General features: G+C 30.9%; 2 protein-coding genes across 2 annotated transcripts; one reads left to right on the top strand and one right to left on the bottom strand.

The window, feature by feature from the left end:
- Nucleotides 1-4,550: 4,550 nt before the first annotated feature.
- Nucleotides 4,551-6,812, top strand: LOC108487573 (aquaporin NIP1-2). The gene is made up of 5 exons (XM_017791946.2): nucleotides 4,551-4,913; nucleotides 4,998-5,222; nucleotides 5,295-5,492; nucleotides 5,786-5,847; nucleotides 6,392-6,812. Exons 1-5 carry the CDS (start codon nucleotides 4,770-4,772, stop codon nucleotides 6,603-6,605), a joined length of 843 nt encoding a protein of 280 aa, XP_017647435.1. The 5' UTR covers nucleotides 4,551-4,769; the 3' UTR covers nucleotides 6,606-6,812.
- A 499-nt stretch (nucleotides 6,813-7,311) lies between these two features.
- On the bottom strand, nucleotides 7,312-10,346 carry LOC108487173 (seipin-2). The gene is made up of 3 exons (XM_017791440.2): nucleotides 9,135-10,346; nucleotides 7,962-8,465; nucleotides 7,312-7,734 (listed from the first exon to the last, which is right to left on the bottom strand). Exons 1-2 carry the CDS (start codon nucleotides 10,182-10,184, stop codon nucleotides 7,980-7,982), a joined length of 1,536 nt encoding a protein of 511 aa, XP_017646929.1. The 5' UTR covers nucleotides 10,185-10,346; the 3' UTR covers nucleotides 7,312-7,734; nucleotides 7,962-7,979.
- Between the last annotated feature and the right edge of the window lie 5,447 nt (nucleotides 10,347-15,793).

The raw sequence follows: 15,793 nt of genomic DNA, 5'->3' as shown, positions 1-15,793 counted from the left end.
ACTAAACCAAAAATTCTGAAAAATTTATGGTGGAATGATATGTGAGTTTAGTTTCAAGGAAAATTTACGGATCTTAATTTGGAGCTCTGTAGCTCGAATTATAAATAATTGAGTGACTATGACTCGTGTGAACAGCTTGATGTGAGCATTAATAAGTAAATTGTGAAATAGTACTTACAAGAATGTTATATACATTAAGGATGTGGAATGGAGAGGAGGAAGAGGAAAGTAAATGATATATGTTTATAAGAAAACAGTATGAGAATGATACATATCATGACATGTATATATATAACTAGTTTCAATATGATGCTTGTTGGGTATGAAGTTGGATTGAAATGTCTCTGGCAAGTATTTTATTTTGCGTATCTAAAATATGGTATTTTATGAAGATATGATCTAGCTTTAAATATGAATGCTTGATGATTAAGATGAAAATATTTGGTAAGATGATAATCATGGTATAAAAGTATAAGTGGTACCATAATAGACAAGGTAAAATGAGTATGAGAGATACATGTATGATGACATACAAATACTATGTTTGTAGTTTAATTAAGAATGTTTAATCATTAAATGAATACCATGTTATATGCTTTTGATTTTGTATAAGTGTGTAAGAGATTAAGGTTGACCAAGGCTTGGAAAATAGCTTAGGTATTGACCGCACAGGCAGAGACACGACCGTGTGTCTTAGCCGTGTATGGAACACGACTTTAGGACACGGGCGTGCGATGTGGCCGTGTGCCCCTAAATTGATGATGATTTCATAAACAGAAAGCTCCATGGACAAGGGACACGGCCATGTCCCAAGCCACACGGGCGTGTGGAATCCACACAGGCTAATCACACGGGCATGTGGGTACTGTTCACAAGTAAAATTTTTAAAAAAATTAAGCGAAAAATTTTATGAGAAATCGGTTAACTTTCGACTTGATTTTAATGTTCATGTTGGGCTTCGAGGCCCCAAATAAAGGTCGTTATATATATATGATCTCAGAAAGTGAATAGTAATGTTTCGATTAATCTGTAAATGTTCTGTATGTACTGGTAACACTCTGTAACCCTGTTTCGGCGACGGATACGGGTTAGGGGTGTTACAGAGACAAAGATTACTAGATGATCCACAACAAATGTTGGATCTTAATATAGCCTATTATAATCTCCATATCGTCAAGTATCTCATACAAGTACACATATGACCCTATTGGCATGCCAATTGTATCCTAAGATTTTACTCACATGGGCATCAATCATATATATTAATATATTCATACCTTGTATCATTCACACTTGCATATCATACCTTGTAATTGGTTATATTTGCATTTTCATACCTTGTAATTAGTCACAATTGTCTCCTTCTTTGCATCTATTGGAACCACTTCTTTGCTAGTCCATCCATCCGAAATGATGCCATTGTAACTCGATGGTGGTCTTCTATCTCGTAAAAATCAAAGAAGTCATGTGCTAATGCAATCCAATCCTTAGGATCCTTACCAGTGAATAGGGGTAACTCCACATACGTAGGTTTGGGTGAAAAAGGAAATTCATCTTCTATCTCTTCCTTTACTCGCACCTTTCCTCGATTTTTAGAGCCCCTACCTAAACCACCAGCATCGCCAATGATTTCAGACAATTGCACCATATTCAAAAGAGAAATCTGGGAAGCCACATCTTGCAAGGTTTCCTGTTGAGCTTCCATCATCCTTTTCTGAGCTACCATGTTGGATTGAAGGAGGTCAACATCTGGTCATGCTTTGAATGAGACTCTTGCAATTGACACATCATTTCTTGTGCTCGTGTCTCCATAACTCTCAACGAAAGCACCAATGTCAGGAACTTTCATGCAATTTAGCTCAAACTTACATAATATTAAAGAACGGATAATAGAAAAGGAAAAGAAGAGATAGAAGGAAAGAGAATGTTGAATATCCAATCGGAATACTTATTATGTTACAACCATTTCCCTTTATATAATACTAGTGGTTACTATTAAAAATGCACATAGTCCCTCGATGCTTTTAGCTCCCTTCTTTCACGTGCTTCTTTGTGATTCTGAGCTGGCACATATTATTAACTGGGTTGGTCACTAGGCCCCAAATTTGTAACAAAACAAACAAATAAAAAAGATGTGAATAATTTTTTAAAAATAATGTTGATAATTTAGAGGATTATTAACCTAATTAGTATATTAACTACAAATCCAAATGCCAAGTTTAGATCAAAACAAAATTCATTTTATAGTCTTTATTTAAGAAATAATTAAATAACAACAATAATAATGATTAGGTCATAACGTAAACATGATTTTTGTCTTTGTTCAAATGTAAACATGATTGTGATCATTCACGTAATCCATGATGGAACATGAGATCATTTTGGTGGGTAAAATATTTTAGTTCTCTTTTTATTTCAGAAATATACAATTATTAGATATTATTTGATATTTGAAAATACAAGTCAAAAAAAGACTTCAATTATTTTCCACATTTTTTTAATTCAATATTTTTTAGGGTTTAATTCAACCCATCGAGAATTCCCTTTCACTTTCAATGCCTATCATAGAAAACCGCCATAATCAGAGGGTTAACTTTTTAAGCAATAAATTATTTTAAAATTTTCATATTTCATTAATTATTGGAAATTAATAGAATGAAAACAGTGATGATTAGAGCATGGCCATGATGTTTTGGTGGGTCTTATAAGACGGAAATTATGAATTTATTATATTAAATATGATAATTAAATTAATATATGTTAGATATGGGATTCAAATTAATTAAGTATTAATTCAGTTGAAAAAATTAATAATAATATAAAGACGGTGTTATTATTTTTTCATTCATTTATATAATTTTTATATAAAATTATTAAAACATATATTCAAGTATTGAGTATGTGTTTAATAAGATTTATATACAAATTCTTGATTAGTCCATCTATAATTACTATTGAATAAAATTTAAATAAAGCGTTGATACATGGTGGTACAACAAGAAAGGAGGACAAAAAAAAGGGATCACAGCGGTACATAAGAGGCCGGTTCATCTAAAGAGACCAAGAGTTGGAACAGAGACAAGAGGACATGCTAATTGCTAGAGGAGGAAGAGGTTGCTCAAAGTAAGGCTAAGGCTCAAAAGGTCAATTCTTTCTTCATCGTTGGAAGGGCTTTTATAGGAGAGGTTCTCTTGTCCTATGGTGTGGTGTGGTGTGGTCAGATAAGCATTTAATCTTGTCAAATGCATAATGGATATTCATGAGCATATATCATGAGACCTTTTCAGTACGAGGTTATTATACCTAAATGAACTCCTTATTATATTAAGAGTGCGTGTGTTCACACTTGGAGAATGTCTATACTTAAAAAGTGGGTAGATGCCTCCCTCTCAGAGGAATGGGTGGTCTTACCCAAAGGTATTGAGGGCGAATGGCCTGTTGAGGCATTACTTCAGATGGAGTCAACGATGCGTATGACGTTGACACGTTCTTGTGTGGCGAAGGGGTATAACATGAAATATTTTCTTTCATTCATGTTGTGGTTGTGACATAATATAGTGATTAAATAATGTGATTAATACCAATAAGTATTGAATGCAGTTGTAAGGCCTATTACACTCCCAATGAGAGAACATGAGTTTGAAACTTAGAGACAATGTTATTAGGAAGCAGAACCACAAATTCCAAACATGAACCGCAAAACAATCATGAAAAATATGACCCAAAATCAAATTTGTTTATTTGTTTGTAACAAAGATACGTATTTGAAAGCCTTTGATTATAAAAGTACATACATATGTTTTGGCTTACAATTAGAGGAGTTGATTATGAATTATTCTTAGTTAAATCATGACACATATTCTCCTTGTAAATTAAGTAACAATTATTTAAATAATTTACAAATTAAAATATTTAAGCAGTCAACAATGTATAACTAAAAAAAAAGGCATAACTTCAACTATTTATAAATCATACATCACGGAACTTAATTACCTTAAGAACTTATCAATCAGCTTTTACAAAAGTATTGCGATTGATATAATTTTATTCGAAACCCTAATTTCATCGAAAATAAATACAATTTTTACAGATTTTATGAATAATAAAAACCCAATTTATCTGAATGTCTTAATCTAAGTGAACTTTTTCGAAAAAAAAAAAAAGGCAATAACAAAATTTGGCCCATATTTAAGAAAACTTGACCCATTTTAGAGGATGGCATTCATGAGTTTCTATATTACCGGTGGGTGGTTGAACTTAGAACATGAATTAAAGCGGCCTTGAATGTCTTCTCTGTTCATAAAGTTCTATTAAAGTCACATTTTTCAATCTTATCCTCCTAAGTCCACAAAAAAAGATAAATATAAGACTTAAACAATATAAAACCCATACATATAGTAAAATCTCTATTAATTTTTAGATTAACCTGAAACTCGTATTTAACAAATAGCATCTATTTAAAGATTTCGTTATGATAAGAATTTATAAAGAAAATTAAATTAAAATAAAAAATATTAATACATATTTGACAAATTTAAGAGATTTTAAATTTGGGATCACCGATATAATTTCAATGTTTTAACCAAGATGTGACCTTAGACTAGAAAAATAAAAAATTTCTCTTGTTTTTGTTTTTGACCTTTAAATTGGCTTTTGCTTTCATAGGTAGACAAATTTGATTGTTGAGGAACCAGAGCCTGGCAGAAGAAACAATCTTTCTCTGTCTTTTGTCCCCTTCCCCTTCCCCTGTTTTTCTTTTTGTTGTTGTCATGGCGGAGATTTCTGGGTGTAATGGAAACCATGAAGTAGTTTTGAATGTTAATGGTGAAACCAGTCATAATCATCCTCCTCCTTCATCAGCTCCAAAAAGAAAAGATTCTGACCTGGGTTTCTCTGTACCCTTCATTCAAAAGGTAACTCTACATACATACATACATACATAAATATCACGATGATGATGATGGTAAGATGGTTTTGTTTTATATCCGAATCTGCAGCTAATGGCAGAGGTGTTAGGCACGTACTTCTTAATATTTGCGGGTTGTGCAGCGGTGGTGGTGAATGTAAACAATGAGAAAGTGGTATCACTACCAGGGATTTCCATAGTATGGGGATTAGCTGTAATGGTCTTGGTTTATTCCTTAGGTCACATCTCTGGTGCTCATTTCAACCCTGCTGTCACCATTGCTTTTGCTACCTGCAAAAGATTTCCTCTCAAACAGGTAAAAAGAAATTTGGTATCCTAGCCAATGGTTCTGCAAGTCTCTTAATTTGATTGCTCTTTTTACTTTTAGGTCCCTGCTTATGTATTAGCTCAAGTTATTGGATCAACACTAGCAGCTGGTACACTTCGGTTGTTATTTAGCGGACCACATGATGTCTTTGCCGGAACATCGCCGCAAGGGTCCGATTTGCAGGCTTTTGGGATCGAGTTCATCATTACTTTTTACCTAATGTTCATTATATCTGGTGTTGCCACTGATAACAGAGCTGTAAGTATGCTATCAATGTTCATTTTATTTTTTGGTATAACCAAGGCTAGAGGTTGAAGATGATGGGAACGGAATCGAATGATTCAAACAGTCAAATATTTATTATATCATTGATTAATTTGCCTAATATGTTCCAAAGTAAATGGAATAAAAAAGGGGCTAATAATGAAAGGGACTTCCCCAATTTTAAATCTTATCTGTATTGGAAACGACATTAAGCCTTTGTTTTAAGTTAACACAAATCATATTCTGATTGGTTAAACACCTTCTTTTTTTTTTTCTTTTAATGGCAGATTGGAGAACTTGCTGGACTTGCCATTGGTGCCACTGTGCTGATTAATGTGATGTTTGCTGGGTATTTAAACATTTTCCCCTTAATTTACTAGCCTACTAGTTAGAGTTGTGCTTGGACATACTAATATATTTTATGTTTGCTAAAGTCTAGCTTAACCCTAAATATAAGCCTAAAATCTTGTCCAAACTCGTTCATATTTGCAAAAGACTAACCCAAACCTATTTTAAACTCGCCCATATTATTTTTTTAATCAACTTTAGTACCTAAACTTGACAATGAAGTCTGTTTTAATCCCAAAACTTGGATTCACTAAAATATTATGGCGTGACATTATGAGATTGTGTCATTTCATCACTTTTAAATATATTCTTTTAATTTTAAAATAATGAAATAACACAATACCATAGTGTCACATTATCAAAATTTTACGTTTGCTAAGTTAAGGGACCAAATTGAATATAGTTGCCAAGTTTAGATAAAAAAATGGACAAAAAAGTGAAAATACCAAAATGGACCTAATGGCTAAGTCCAAGGACTAAAAATTATATTAATCATTTTTAACACTACAACTCTGTGCTGAGGATTTAAGATATTGTTTGGACAGGCCAATTACAGGAGCATCAATGAACCCAGCAAGGAGTTTGGGACCTGCAATTGTGTCGAATCATTACAAGGGGATATGGATATATCTGACGTCACCAACACTTGGGGCAGTGTCAGGTGCATGGGTTTATAACATGGTGAGGTACACAGACAAGCCATTAAGGGAGATAACCAAGAGTGCTTCTTTCCTCAAGAGTTCCCGTAATTCTGGTTAAATTGTACTATAGGGGAGGAACCAAAGGAGATTTTACTTTTATTTGCTTTGATTTGTGTAAATCAGAACTATATAATAGTGTTTGATAGAATTGGTTCATATTAACCTTTATTGATATTGCAAACCAAAGATAAGAATGTACTGATCATTGAGAATGAATGAATGAGATTGGCTCATTTCTGCTGTATTTTCATCAAATTTTATAAAAGATTTCTGAGGTATATGTTCCATTCTCAAACACATTTTAAAAAGGGTGAACTATACTTATTGTCACTCAATTATTAACTAATTTCTCTTTTAATCACTTAATTATGAAAAATACAAAATAATCACCGAACCATTCGATTTTTTCTTTTATGGTGGATGTCAAAAGATAAATTTGACATAATAGAAATTTTAACCATTAAAATTTATACACTATGTTAATTTAGTCTTAATTCTAAAAATTTTAACCCTCCATATATATATATACATTGTGTCAAAAAAGAAAGTCAAATAGTTGGGTATAATTAACCAAAAAAAATACTAATAATATTTATCCAACTATACAAAAAATTTCACTATTACATTAAATTATTTAATGAAATTAATTGAAAAAGTTGTCATCAAGACAAAAATACATATATCTAAACATGAACAAACTAGAAATAAAAGATCAAATTATAAAAGAAAAACAAAATCAGCCAAAAACGTATACTACAAGGACCTTTTATAGAATTTGACCCAGTAGTTTTGCATTGATCCTTTGTTCTTTCCCCATTAAATTCCAAGTCCCGAAAACAGTTGATTTAAATTCCCAGTGCCATGATTTGCTTGAATTAATTTGGAAATTTCTTCCATGTAGACACTTGAAACTTATCTTCTTATCCAAACCATCAAAATGGTTCTTTATTAAATCATCAAAATTATGTGAACTCGGAAAAGTAAGAATGCAAAGTAACTTTCTTATATAATGTGATGTGAAGAAAAAAAAACCTTCAAGCCTTTGAAAGATTAAAAATTAAATTAAAAGGATTGGTTGAGATCACATGTATCATGCATGTTCCATATGCATACTTCATGGTATGCATCCCCTTGGAAAGATTGCTCAAATTGAGGAAACCTCTTCTTCTTCAACAAGCACGTGATTCCTGTAGGGCATGAGGTTTTCGACATTTCAGTAACCTATTGATATCGAAAAAATCTAATTCCGAGTCATGTGTTCTAATCCTAAACACGGAACATGGCAACTAAAAGACTACAACGGGTCGTGTTCAGTAAGAGAGTCAGACAAAATGTCCATTATTTCCATCATCTATGCAACCACTAATCAACTCATCAACTACATAAAAAACAGTTGAGTTTCATGTATTATTACCTTAAACTCCAGAACACTTCAAATCTGTGGATGTCGACTATTTTGTGTAGACATGTTCCTGGTAGAACCATCTCTCATTCGTGTTCTTGGAATGAGTAAAGGTCTACAACAAACTAAAGTAAACAGTACCTCCGTGGTAAACAATGTCATACTGAGCCATATAAAAATAGTTCTCCTCCAATACCATATCATTCTTTTGAAAAAAGGAAGTTCTGAGTCAAGGATGAGGGATGCATCGTATAGTTCAGGAATACCAGCACCTGATCTGAACTCCGCTCGTTGTTCAAGTACTACCCTTAAGCAAGCAGTAGGCACGGTTCCTTCGTGCAAACCTCTAATCTTCAGATTCAAAATCTGGGTTTCTGAACTGTAGCCGGTGATTAGAGGAACAATCTTGAAGACTGTCAGTAGAAACCGGATAGGCTCACTTCTGAATTTCAACATGCAATGACGGCTTGAGCTGGCAAGAGTTTCACCATTAACAGACAAGAAATCTACCCTGACCTTCAAAAAGAACAAAGTTGCAGGACAGTTCATCAATGCAAATTTGTTTTCCCAAAATTAACAGTCAAATTACTGATTAAATTAAATGCCATTCACTACTCAGGAAGAAGCCACCTTCTATGAAATGGCCATCTTTCCTGGTTACCAAAATTTCATAGCCTGTTTCTAGACTCGGTTTCATCCAAATTATCACCAACCACAATTGCTATAGTACATAATTTAGTAGATATGTGATAGAAATGTTGTGGAGCAGAGGAAAGTGGTCTATGACTCTTAGTTCAAGTGGCTTAGACGCAATGGATAAATCACTGGAAGATGACCCAACTTATTCTAGAACTCTCTTATGGTATCAGGCTGACACTAACCTATTAGACATGCTAGTATAAGAAGCAGCAAACTCCAATATTCCCTGAATCATGACGTTAGCAATACTATCATTTCACGCAAATATACTGGCTATACATTTTCCCCAGCTGAAGAGGTAAGTGGCTCATGGAAATAATAACCTATTCACTCGATGATTAAGATCAACAGTCACTCCGAGTGCCACGAGAAGACAAATTAAACCATAAAATCAGTTTCTAGATATAAAATGTAAACATAAATGATCAGAAGTAAAATAACATTAAAATGATAGCAACCTCGGCATTCCATAAATCAAACAAATACCTGGAACATCCCAAGATATCTGTTGTACTCTGACTCCGGCAATGTCAAAGACACAGTAACCTTCAATTTGTGATCCATCGGTATGACTCGAGAACCCACATTATTCCCAACATTTATCTTCTCCATACATTTTGCACCACAACCAATGGCGGCACAAGACACAATCGGAACATATGCAACCGGACTACTCTTACTATAATCAAAGTTCAACATTTCCTTTATCTCCAATGGTTCATCCACCAAATACCTCATCAAAATCCCACTAGTAGCAAGTGAAGTAAACAATAACCCACATAAAGCACAGCCTACATATGTAGCCCAGAACGTTCCCCAGCCGAATCGGAACAAGAGGTTCCATATAGATTTATGGTAGTTCAAGCAATCATTCATCATAGGACTGAAATACCCACAAATTGAATTCCATAAATTTGACAACTTTGTGATTACATAAGCTCTACCATGACTCAAAGCTTGAAAAGGATCAATAACAAACATGTAGAAGCTACTTATACCTGACAGAGGTAAGGTAATGGAGCTAATCAGCAAATTTAACTGAAACCCAATTGCCTTTATCACTAAACCAGCTATAAACAGTAGCAAACTCGAAGAGGAATGTAGCGACTCACTGAGTTCGGCGCTCGAGTCTGCGGAGTAACGGGCTTGGTCAAGTGATTCATCATTTTCTGCGGTGGTGACAGTGGATTCAACGCCGGCGTTCTCTTCTGAGACACGGATCGGGTTAACTCCATCTCGAGGCGACTCGGTTACCACCAAAGTGCTGTCGCTTGGCTTCAAATCGCGGAAGAGATTGTACCTTGGCTCTCTAGAACTGGTTCTGGAGTGGTCTTCGAGAGTGGAAGTTTCTGGAAGGGACTCTCCTCCGGATTCCTTGGAGGAGATTCCCCGGCGAGATAAGGCTCGCCGGCGGAGAGTAGACGGTAAGTGAGACGTGGAAGGATCTGATTGGTCAAAGGTAAGGCAATCGTAAAAGGGGAAGTCGTCAAATGCGTCGAAGAACTGATCCTCTTCGTTGGAGCTTTGGGATTCCATCGGAGAAAATGACCGACAATACGACGCTGTGATTTCTTTTTTTTCACAAATTTCTATTTTTTTTTAAAATCAAAATTTGGAAATTATCTATCAAAAAACTTTTGGAAATTACGGCTAGAAGAAGACAATAACGAGAATACGTGTAGGATTAAGCAGTCTTTCCTTGTGACAATATAAAATGAATTTATTTATATGCTGGGTTCATATTTTAATTAATTTTTCATTAACTGAATTAATTAAATTTATTAAAGCATTAATAAATAATTAAATCCAAGTAATTGGTTTTTACTTGAAAATTAGTTTACTTTTATATTATTTTCAAACTAATTCTATTAACATGTTCAAATATTAAATTATTCATTTAAATATAAAGGTTTACTTGAAATTTAAAAAATTTAAACAAAAATTTTAATGCTTAAAAATGAATTTAGGTAAATATAAGTTGAGTTTAATTTCTCACTTTTTCAAATAAAAATTTTAATCCAATATTTTAATAGATTATTTTATACATCCAATCGAAATCTCTGAGACAAATCATATATTAATAATTATCAAATATGCAATAAAATTAATTATCAATTTCAAATTAATAGATACATTTAAAATAGGGTAAACTATAAAATATTCATTTTATTTGTCTCAGATTATATTTTAGTCACTTATATTTGAAATGTTACGTTTTAATCACTTACGTTATCGTTTTTGTTACGAAAGGGTCACTCTGCTGTTAAGCTCCATCACCTCTCTAACGGCAATCCTTCGGTGGCAATCTAAATGAGTTTTAAATGTCAACTTGGATGTGCAACTTGGAGGAGAATATATTTTAATTTTTTTATGAACATAGAATACAAAACTTTACCCTAAAACTTAATTTTCTCCTATTTGAAAAAAAGCAATAGCTGGGTTTTGGAAAATTTTCTCCAACTTTCTATTTTGAAAATGAATTCCTCACCCCAACTTGGGTTCAACGTCTTCTTCACTACTTTGGTCCTATATCTTTATGGTAATTTTGTAAAACCCAGTTATTGCTTCTTTTTAAACAAGATAAAATTGAATTTTAGGACAAAAATTTGTATTTTATTTTCATAAAAAAAAAAGGATTAAAAACCTATTCTCATCTCAGCTAAACATCCAAGTTGACATTTAAAACTAATTTGAAATGCCACGTAAGACAACCGTTAGAGAGGTAACGAAACTTAACAGCAAAGTGACCACTTCGTAATAAAACAATAATGCAAATGACTAAAACGTAATCTGAAGTAAACAAAAGTGACTAATTTTATAATTTATCCTTTAAAATAATATAAACTCTAACTAGAAATAGCATTATTAAAAAGAGTAATCATGAACTTTGAAATAATCAATCTTAATGAATTATAAGATTAATATGAAACATAATTACTAAATCAAAATAATATTAACTGAACTAAATTAACAATAAAGTATTTTTTAACTTTTATCTTTTTATGATTAATGGTGACTAGAGATTTGCTCCTTAGCCAAGGCATTCCTCGTATATTATTTCTACTATCAATATTAAATAAAAAATAAAAAACCAAAATAGAGGATGTATTGATTGCGTTGAAGATAGTGTGTTGAGAATTGCAGCAACAAATCGTGAATTTATGAATGAAAAGAGGCATGATTTCTGGTCCACGACACCCACATGCCTTTAGAACTCAATATTTGCCGTCTGGCTAGATTAAAATATGTTGGATCGATTTGGTATGAAAAATAAAACCTTATCTTGTTGAGCTTTTGTGTTTATATAAATAATTAAATTCTGGTTGGTTCAGCTTAATGGGTCCCAAGCTTTATATCAGCCCAGCTCAGGTATTGTTGTAAACCCAATTTTACTCCAATTCAAAGAGAATGAAGCTTGCTAAAAATGATTTGGTTGATGTGTCTTGATATCAAAAAGACGAGGAGTGTTGGTTCATCTTATTTGTGCGGATTTCTTAACGGAAAGAATCGTATGAAACAGAAACGTTGTATCATTTTGTAATCTTTTAGAAATTATTTAATTTTATTTTAGTATTTTTTTACGTTATTAACACATTATTTTCATAATCTTTTTAATATGAATCCTGAATCCTGAATCCTAAATTTTAGACCCTAAATCACTAGATCTAAAACCCTCACTCATAGAGTTCAAGGTAAAAAAAATATCAATATGATGTGTTGATGATATGAAAAAAGATGCTGAAATGACATTAAATAATTGGTACGGGATACATGATAATATGGTGTCTCTATTTCATACAATTATTTCCCGATTTCTAAATAAAATAGAAATTGAGAGAGCGGACTAATAGGAGGATGAAGAAGATATTATAGGAATTTTAGAATTCTTTTAGGTTAAAAGGGTTATCTTGTCTTCTGATAAGAGAAGATATTGCAAGCATTTTAGAATCTTTTAGCATTGAGGTTAAGAAAGGTATTTATATAAACTAATCCTCTTTTAACACGTGTCATCTCCGGTGTATTTTTATTTATTCACTTTTATATTTTACCATTTAATCAACTACTAATTTATATTTATATAAACTTTTTATAAATATATTAATTGCATGATTTTATTTTTACCCGCATTATGAATATACCATAATCTAATCTAATCAATACAAAAATCATGAAAATAATTAAACTAATAAAATGAACATTTAAATTAAAAGTGTTACTAAATTTAATTACAAATTCTAAGAAATCAAAATAATTTTTTGGATGAGTAAAGTATAAATTTACAACAATTTTAATAAAAATAAAATGAAAACACCACCGTCATCTTGCCACCGCCACCCTTCATAATTGCCATTTTTCTATATGAATTATGATGAATTTTATTATAATACTTAAAATTTTTAGTAAAATTGATTTTGGATGTTTTATTTTAATTTTGTATGACAGTTTTAACTCATAACAACAATAATCATCCTTATTGATTACATTATTTATTAATTAGTTATCTATAATAATATATTATCTAAAATTTTAAATAAAATTATGGCTATTTCATGTAAGCAGATATATTAATTATAATTCATTAAATATAAATTAGTATAATTAAAATATTATTTCAATAAAACTTTTAAAATTTACATGAAAAAAAATCTATTAATCATATTTTACTAAATGAAAATAATCTTAAATCGAGTGGAATTAAAGATATTAATTTGATAAACTGTTATATTCCCTAATTAAATTTTTGATTATGAATTTGGAACCTTATAAACTTATAAACTAATTACTTAAATTTAATAACTTATTATTAATTAATTAATTCAATTTGATAACTTATACTAATTAATTGAACTTGTTAATTTTATGAATTTCATAATTTATCATATAAAATAATGTAAAATAAAATATGCATAAAAGTAATATTGCATACCGCTATATATATTTTAATTTTGTTGATTTGATTCTCGATATCTTTCTTTATTTTGAACTTAATTCTCACTTTCTTCGTTCGATGGAAATTGACGATATAAATTCTATGATAGTTTTATAACAATATGTTTTTATAGGTGTATAACAACCATTTCTCTATAACAAATAAAATCTTGATAGACAAATAACGTCATATCGATCGTACTCTTTTGTATTAGATATGTTCCTAGATTAAATAAATTTTAATCAAGTTATATCATTTCGATAAGTCAAAAGTTTAAAAATAAAATAAAATAAATACTTTTATAATGAAATTTAATTAAAATATTTTTAAACTATTAAACTAACTTAAAATAAAAAAATTATTGTCAAATCTGACTCAAAGCGAGCTGGGGCCAACGGCGCGGCCGTAATAAATAGGTCTAGTAGCATTGAAACTAACTGTCGTATTGCCTACATACATATATAAAATATGTATCTTTACTGGTTTTGAGTAATTACTAGTAGTTATGACGGTCCACTGTATTAATTATGGATAATTATATCATTTAGGCAATTTGCCAAGTCAACCAAGTAATGCCACGTATAGATTTACACATTTAATTTGCCAAGTCGACTTGGAGTTCAAATGTTTATCTAAATTACGTTGACATTGAAACATAGATTGTTGCCATGTTAAAAGAAAAAAAACCCTGCTAAAAAGGTCAATTAAATTGAGCCTTCACAGCTTGACCTGGATCCTTGATAAGAGCCAGCTTTTAAGGCACCCAATACAGTTGGAAACTCATTAAGACAGAATATGGTATCAAAACTCCTCAAACAATGGTTCATATTTTAAATCCAACCTCAATTATTAAATTATCAAATATAATATCAACCTAAATTCTTCCCGTCAGTCTAACTATTAGTTAGACTTGTTTATGGGTTAAGTTACCTGTTCAGACCAGAAGGTCCGTCTTGGCAAAATATTAGGTTCGAAAAATAAGTTTGTGCAAAAAGATTAAACCCGTTTAAAATATGAATTGGGCTCAAATTTGAACATTCAAAACTTGAGCCTGACCCATTTTAAGTTTGTAATAGTTTATATTATGTAATTTAAGACACATTAAAAAATAAACTTATACTAAATATATAATGCTACTCTAATGTAAACATTAAAATAATGTTAAGATGATTATATAAAAAATTTCAATAAATAAAAATTATAAAATAAAATAATATAATTATTTAAAAAATAATATGGGCAAGTCTAAATGGACTTGGTTAATCTTTTGTAAATGTGGACTAATTTAGATAAAATTTTAAGCGGGCTAGACTTGAGTAAGTATAAAATATATTAATATTATGTTTAAACTTGGCCCATGAACACCTCTGCTATTAACTTTGGTATTAAATGACAGTTCAAATATAAATATTTGTGCATTTATTGTATGAATAGCTTGGATTTTATGTGTAAATCTTGTTTGAATTGACCTTTTAACACTTGAGCCTAGTTGATACATGATCGATACTTTAAAATTTTAATTAAACTAATATATTTTAAAATTTATGAACCGATTTAGATATACACAATGATTTAATGATGATTAGTGAAATTAAATCCAATATTATGAACGAGAAAAAGAATGGTTCCATTAGGATTAAAAGCAAGTAGATAAGTGTAGAAAAATTCTCCAATCTCGTACTTATCTTAATTGTTTATTTCATTGACATAAAAAGCCATGTTTAAAAGGTCAAAGGAAAACAACTTATTTCTCTCTGGATAATCATGGAATATTCACCTAAACTTTAGTTGATTCCTTTACTTAGTCAAAAACGCCATCCAGTTTTCACAATATAACACTATGGTTTTCAACAAAATACTTTAAAAACAGAAGTGTCCAAAAGCGTATTTATCCATTTATTTTTTCACAAAAGCATACATATTTATCCATTAAGATTATATTTTAGTTTCTTAATCATAACAATCATATCCCCAACTTGCAACATTAAGCAATGTAGACTTATTCTTCACTTTCATATTTCATATTTCATATATATATATAACTTTGATTCAAATAAAATCAAGAATCTTTAAAGAAGAAACTAAAAAAATCGTTTAAAAATAGAATAATTTAATTTAAATTACAAATTTTCATGAGAGATCAAAATATATATATATTTTTAATTTTAATCGAGGGTTAAGACCATTATATATCTTGTTAGATAGACGTTGAAAA

Source organism: Gossypium arboreum, chromosome 10 (genome assembly GCF_025698485.1).
Source record: "Gossypium arboreum isolate Shixiya-1 chromosome 10, ASM2569848v2, whole genome shotgun sequence".
Taxonomy (NCBI): domain Eukaryota; kingdom Viridiplantae; phylum Streptophyta; class Magnoliopsida; order Malvales; family Malvaceae; genus Gossypium; species Gossypium arboreum.
This window is presented reverse-complemented; position numbering and strand designations above follow the sequence as displayed.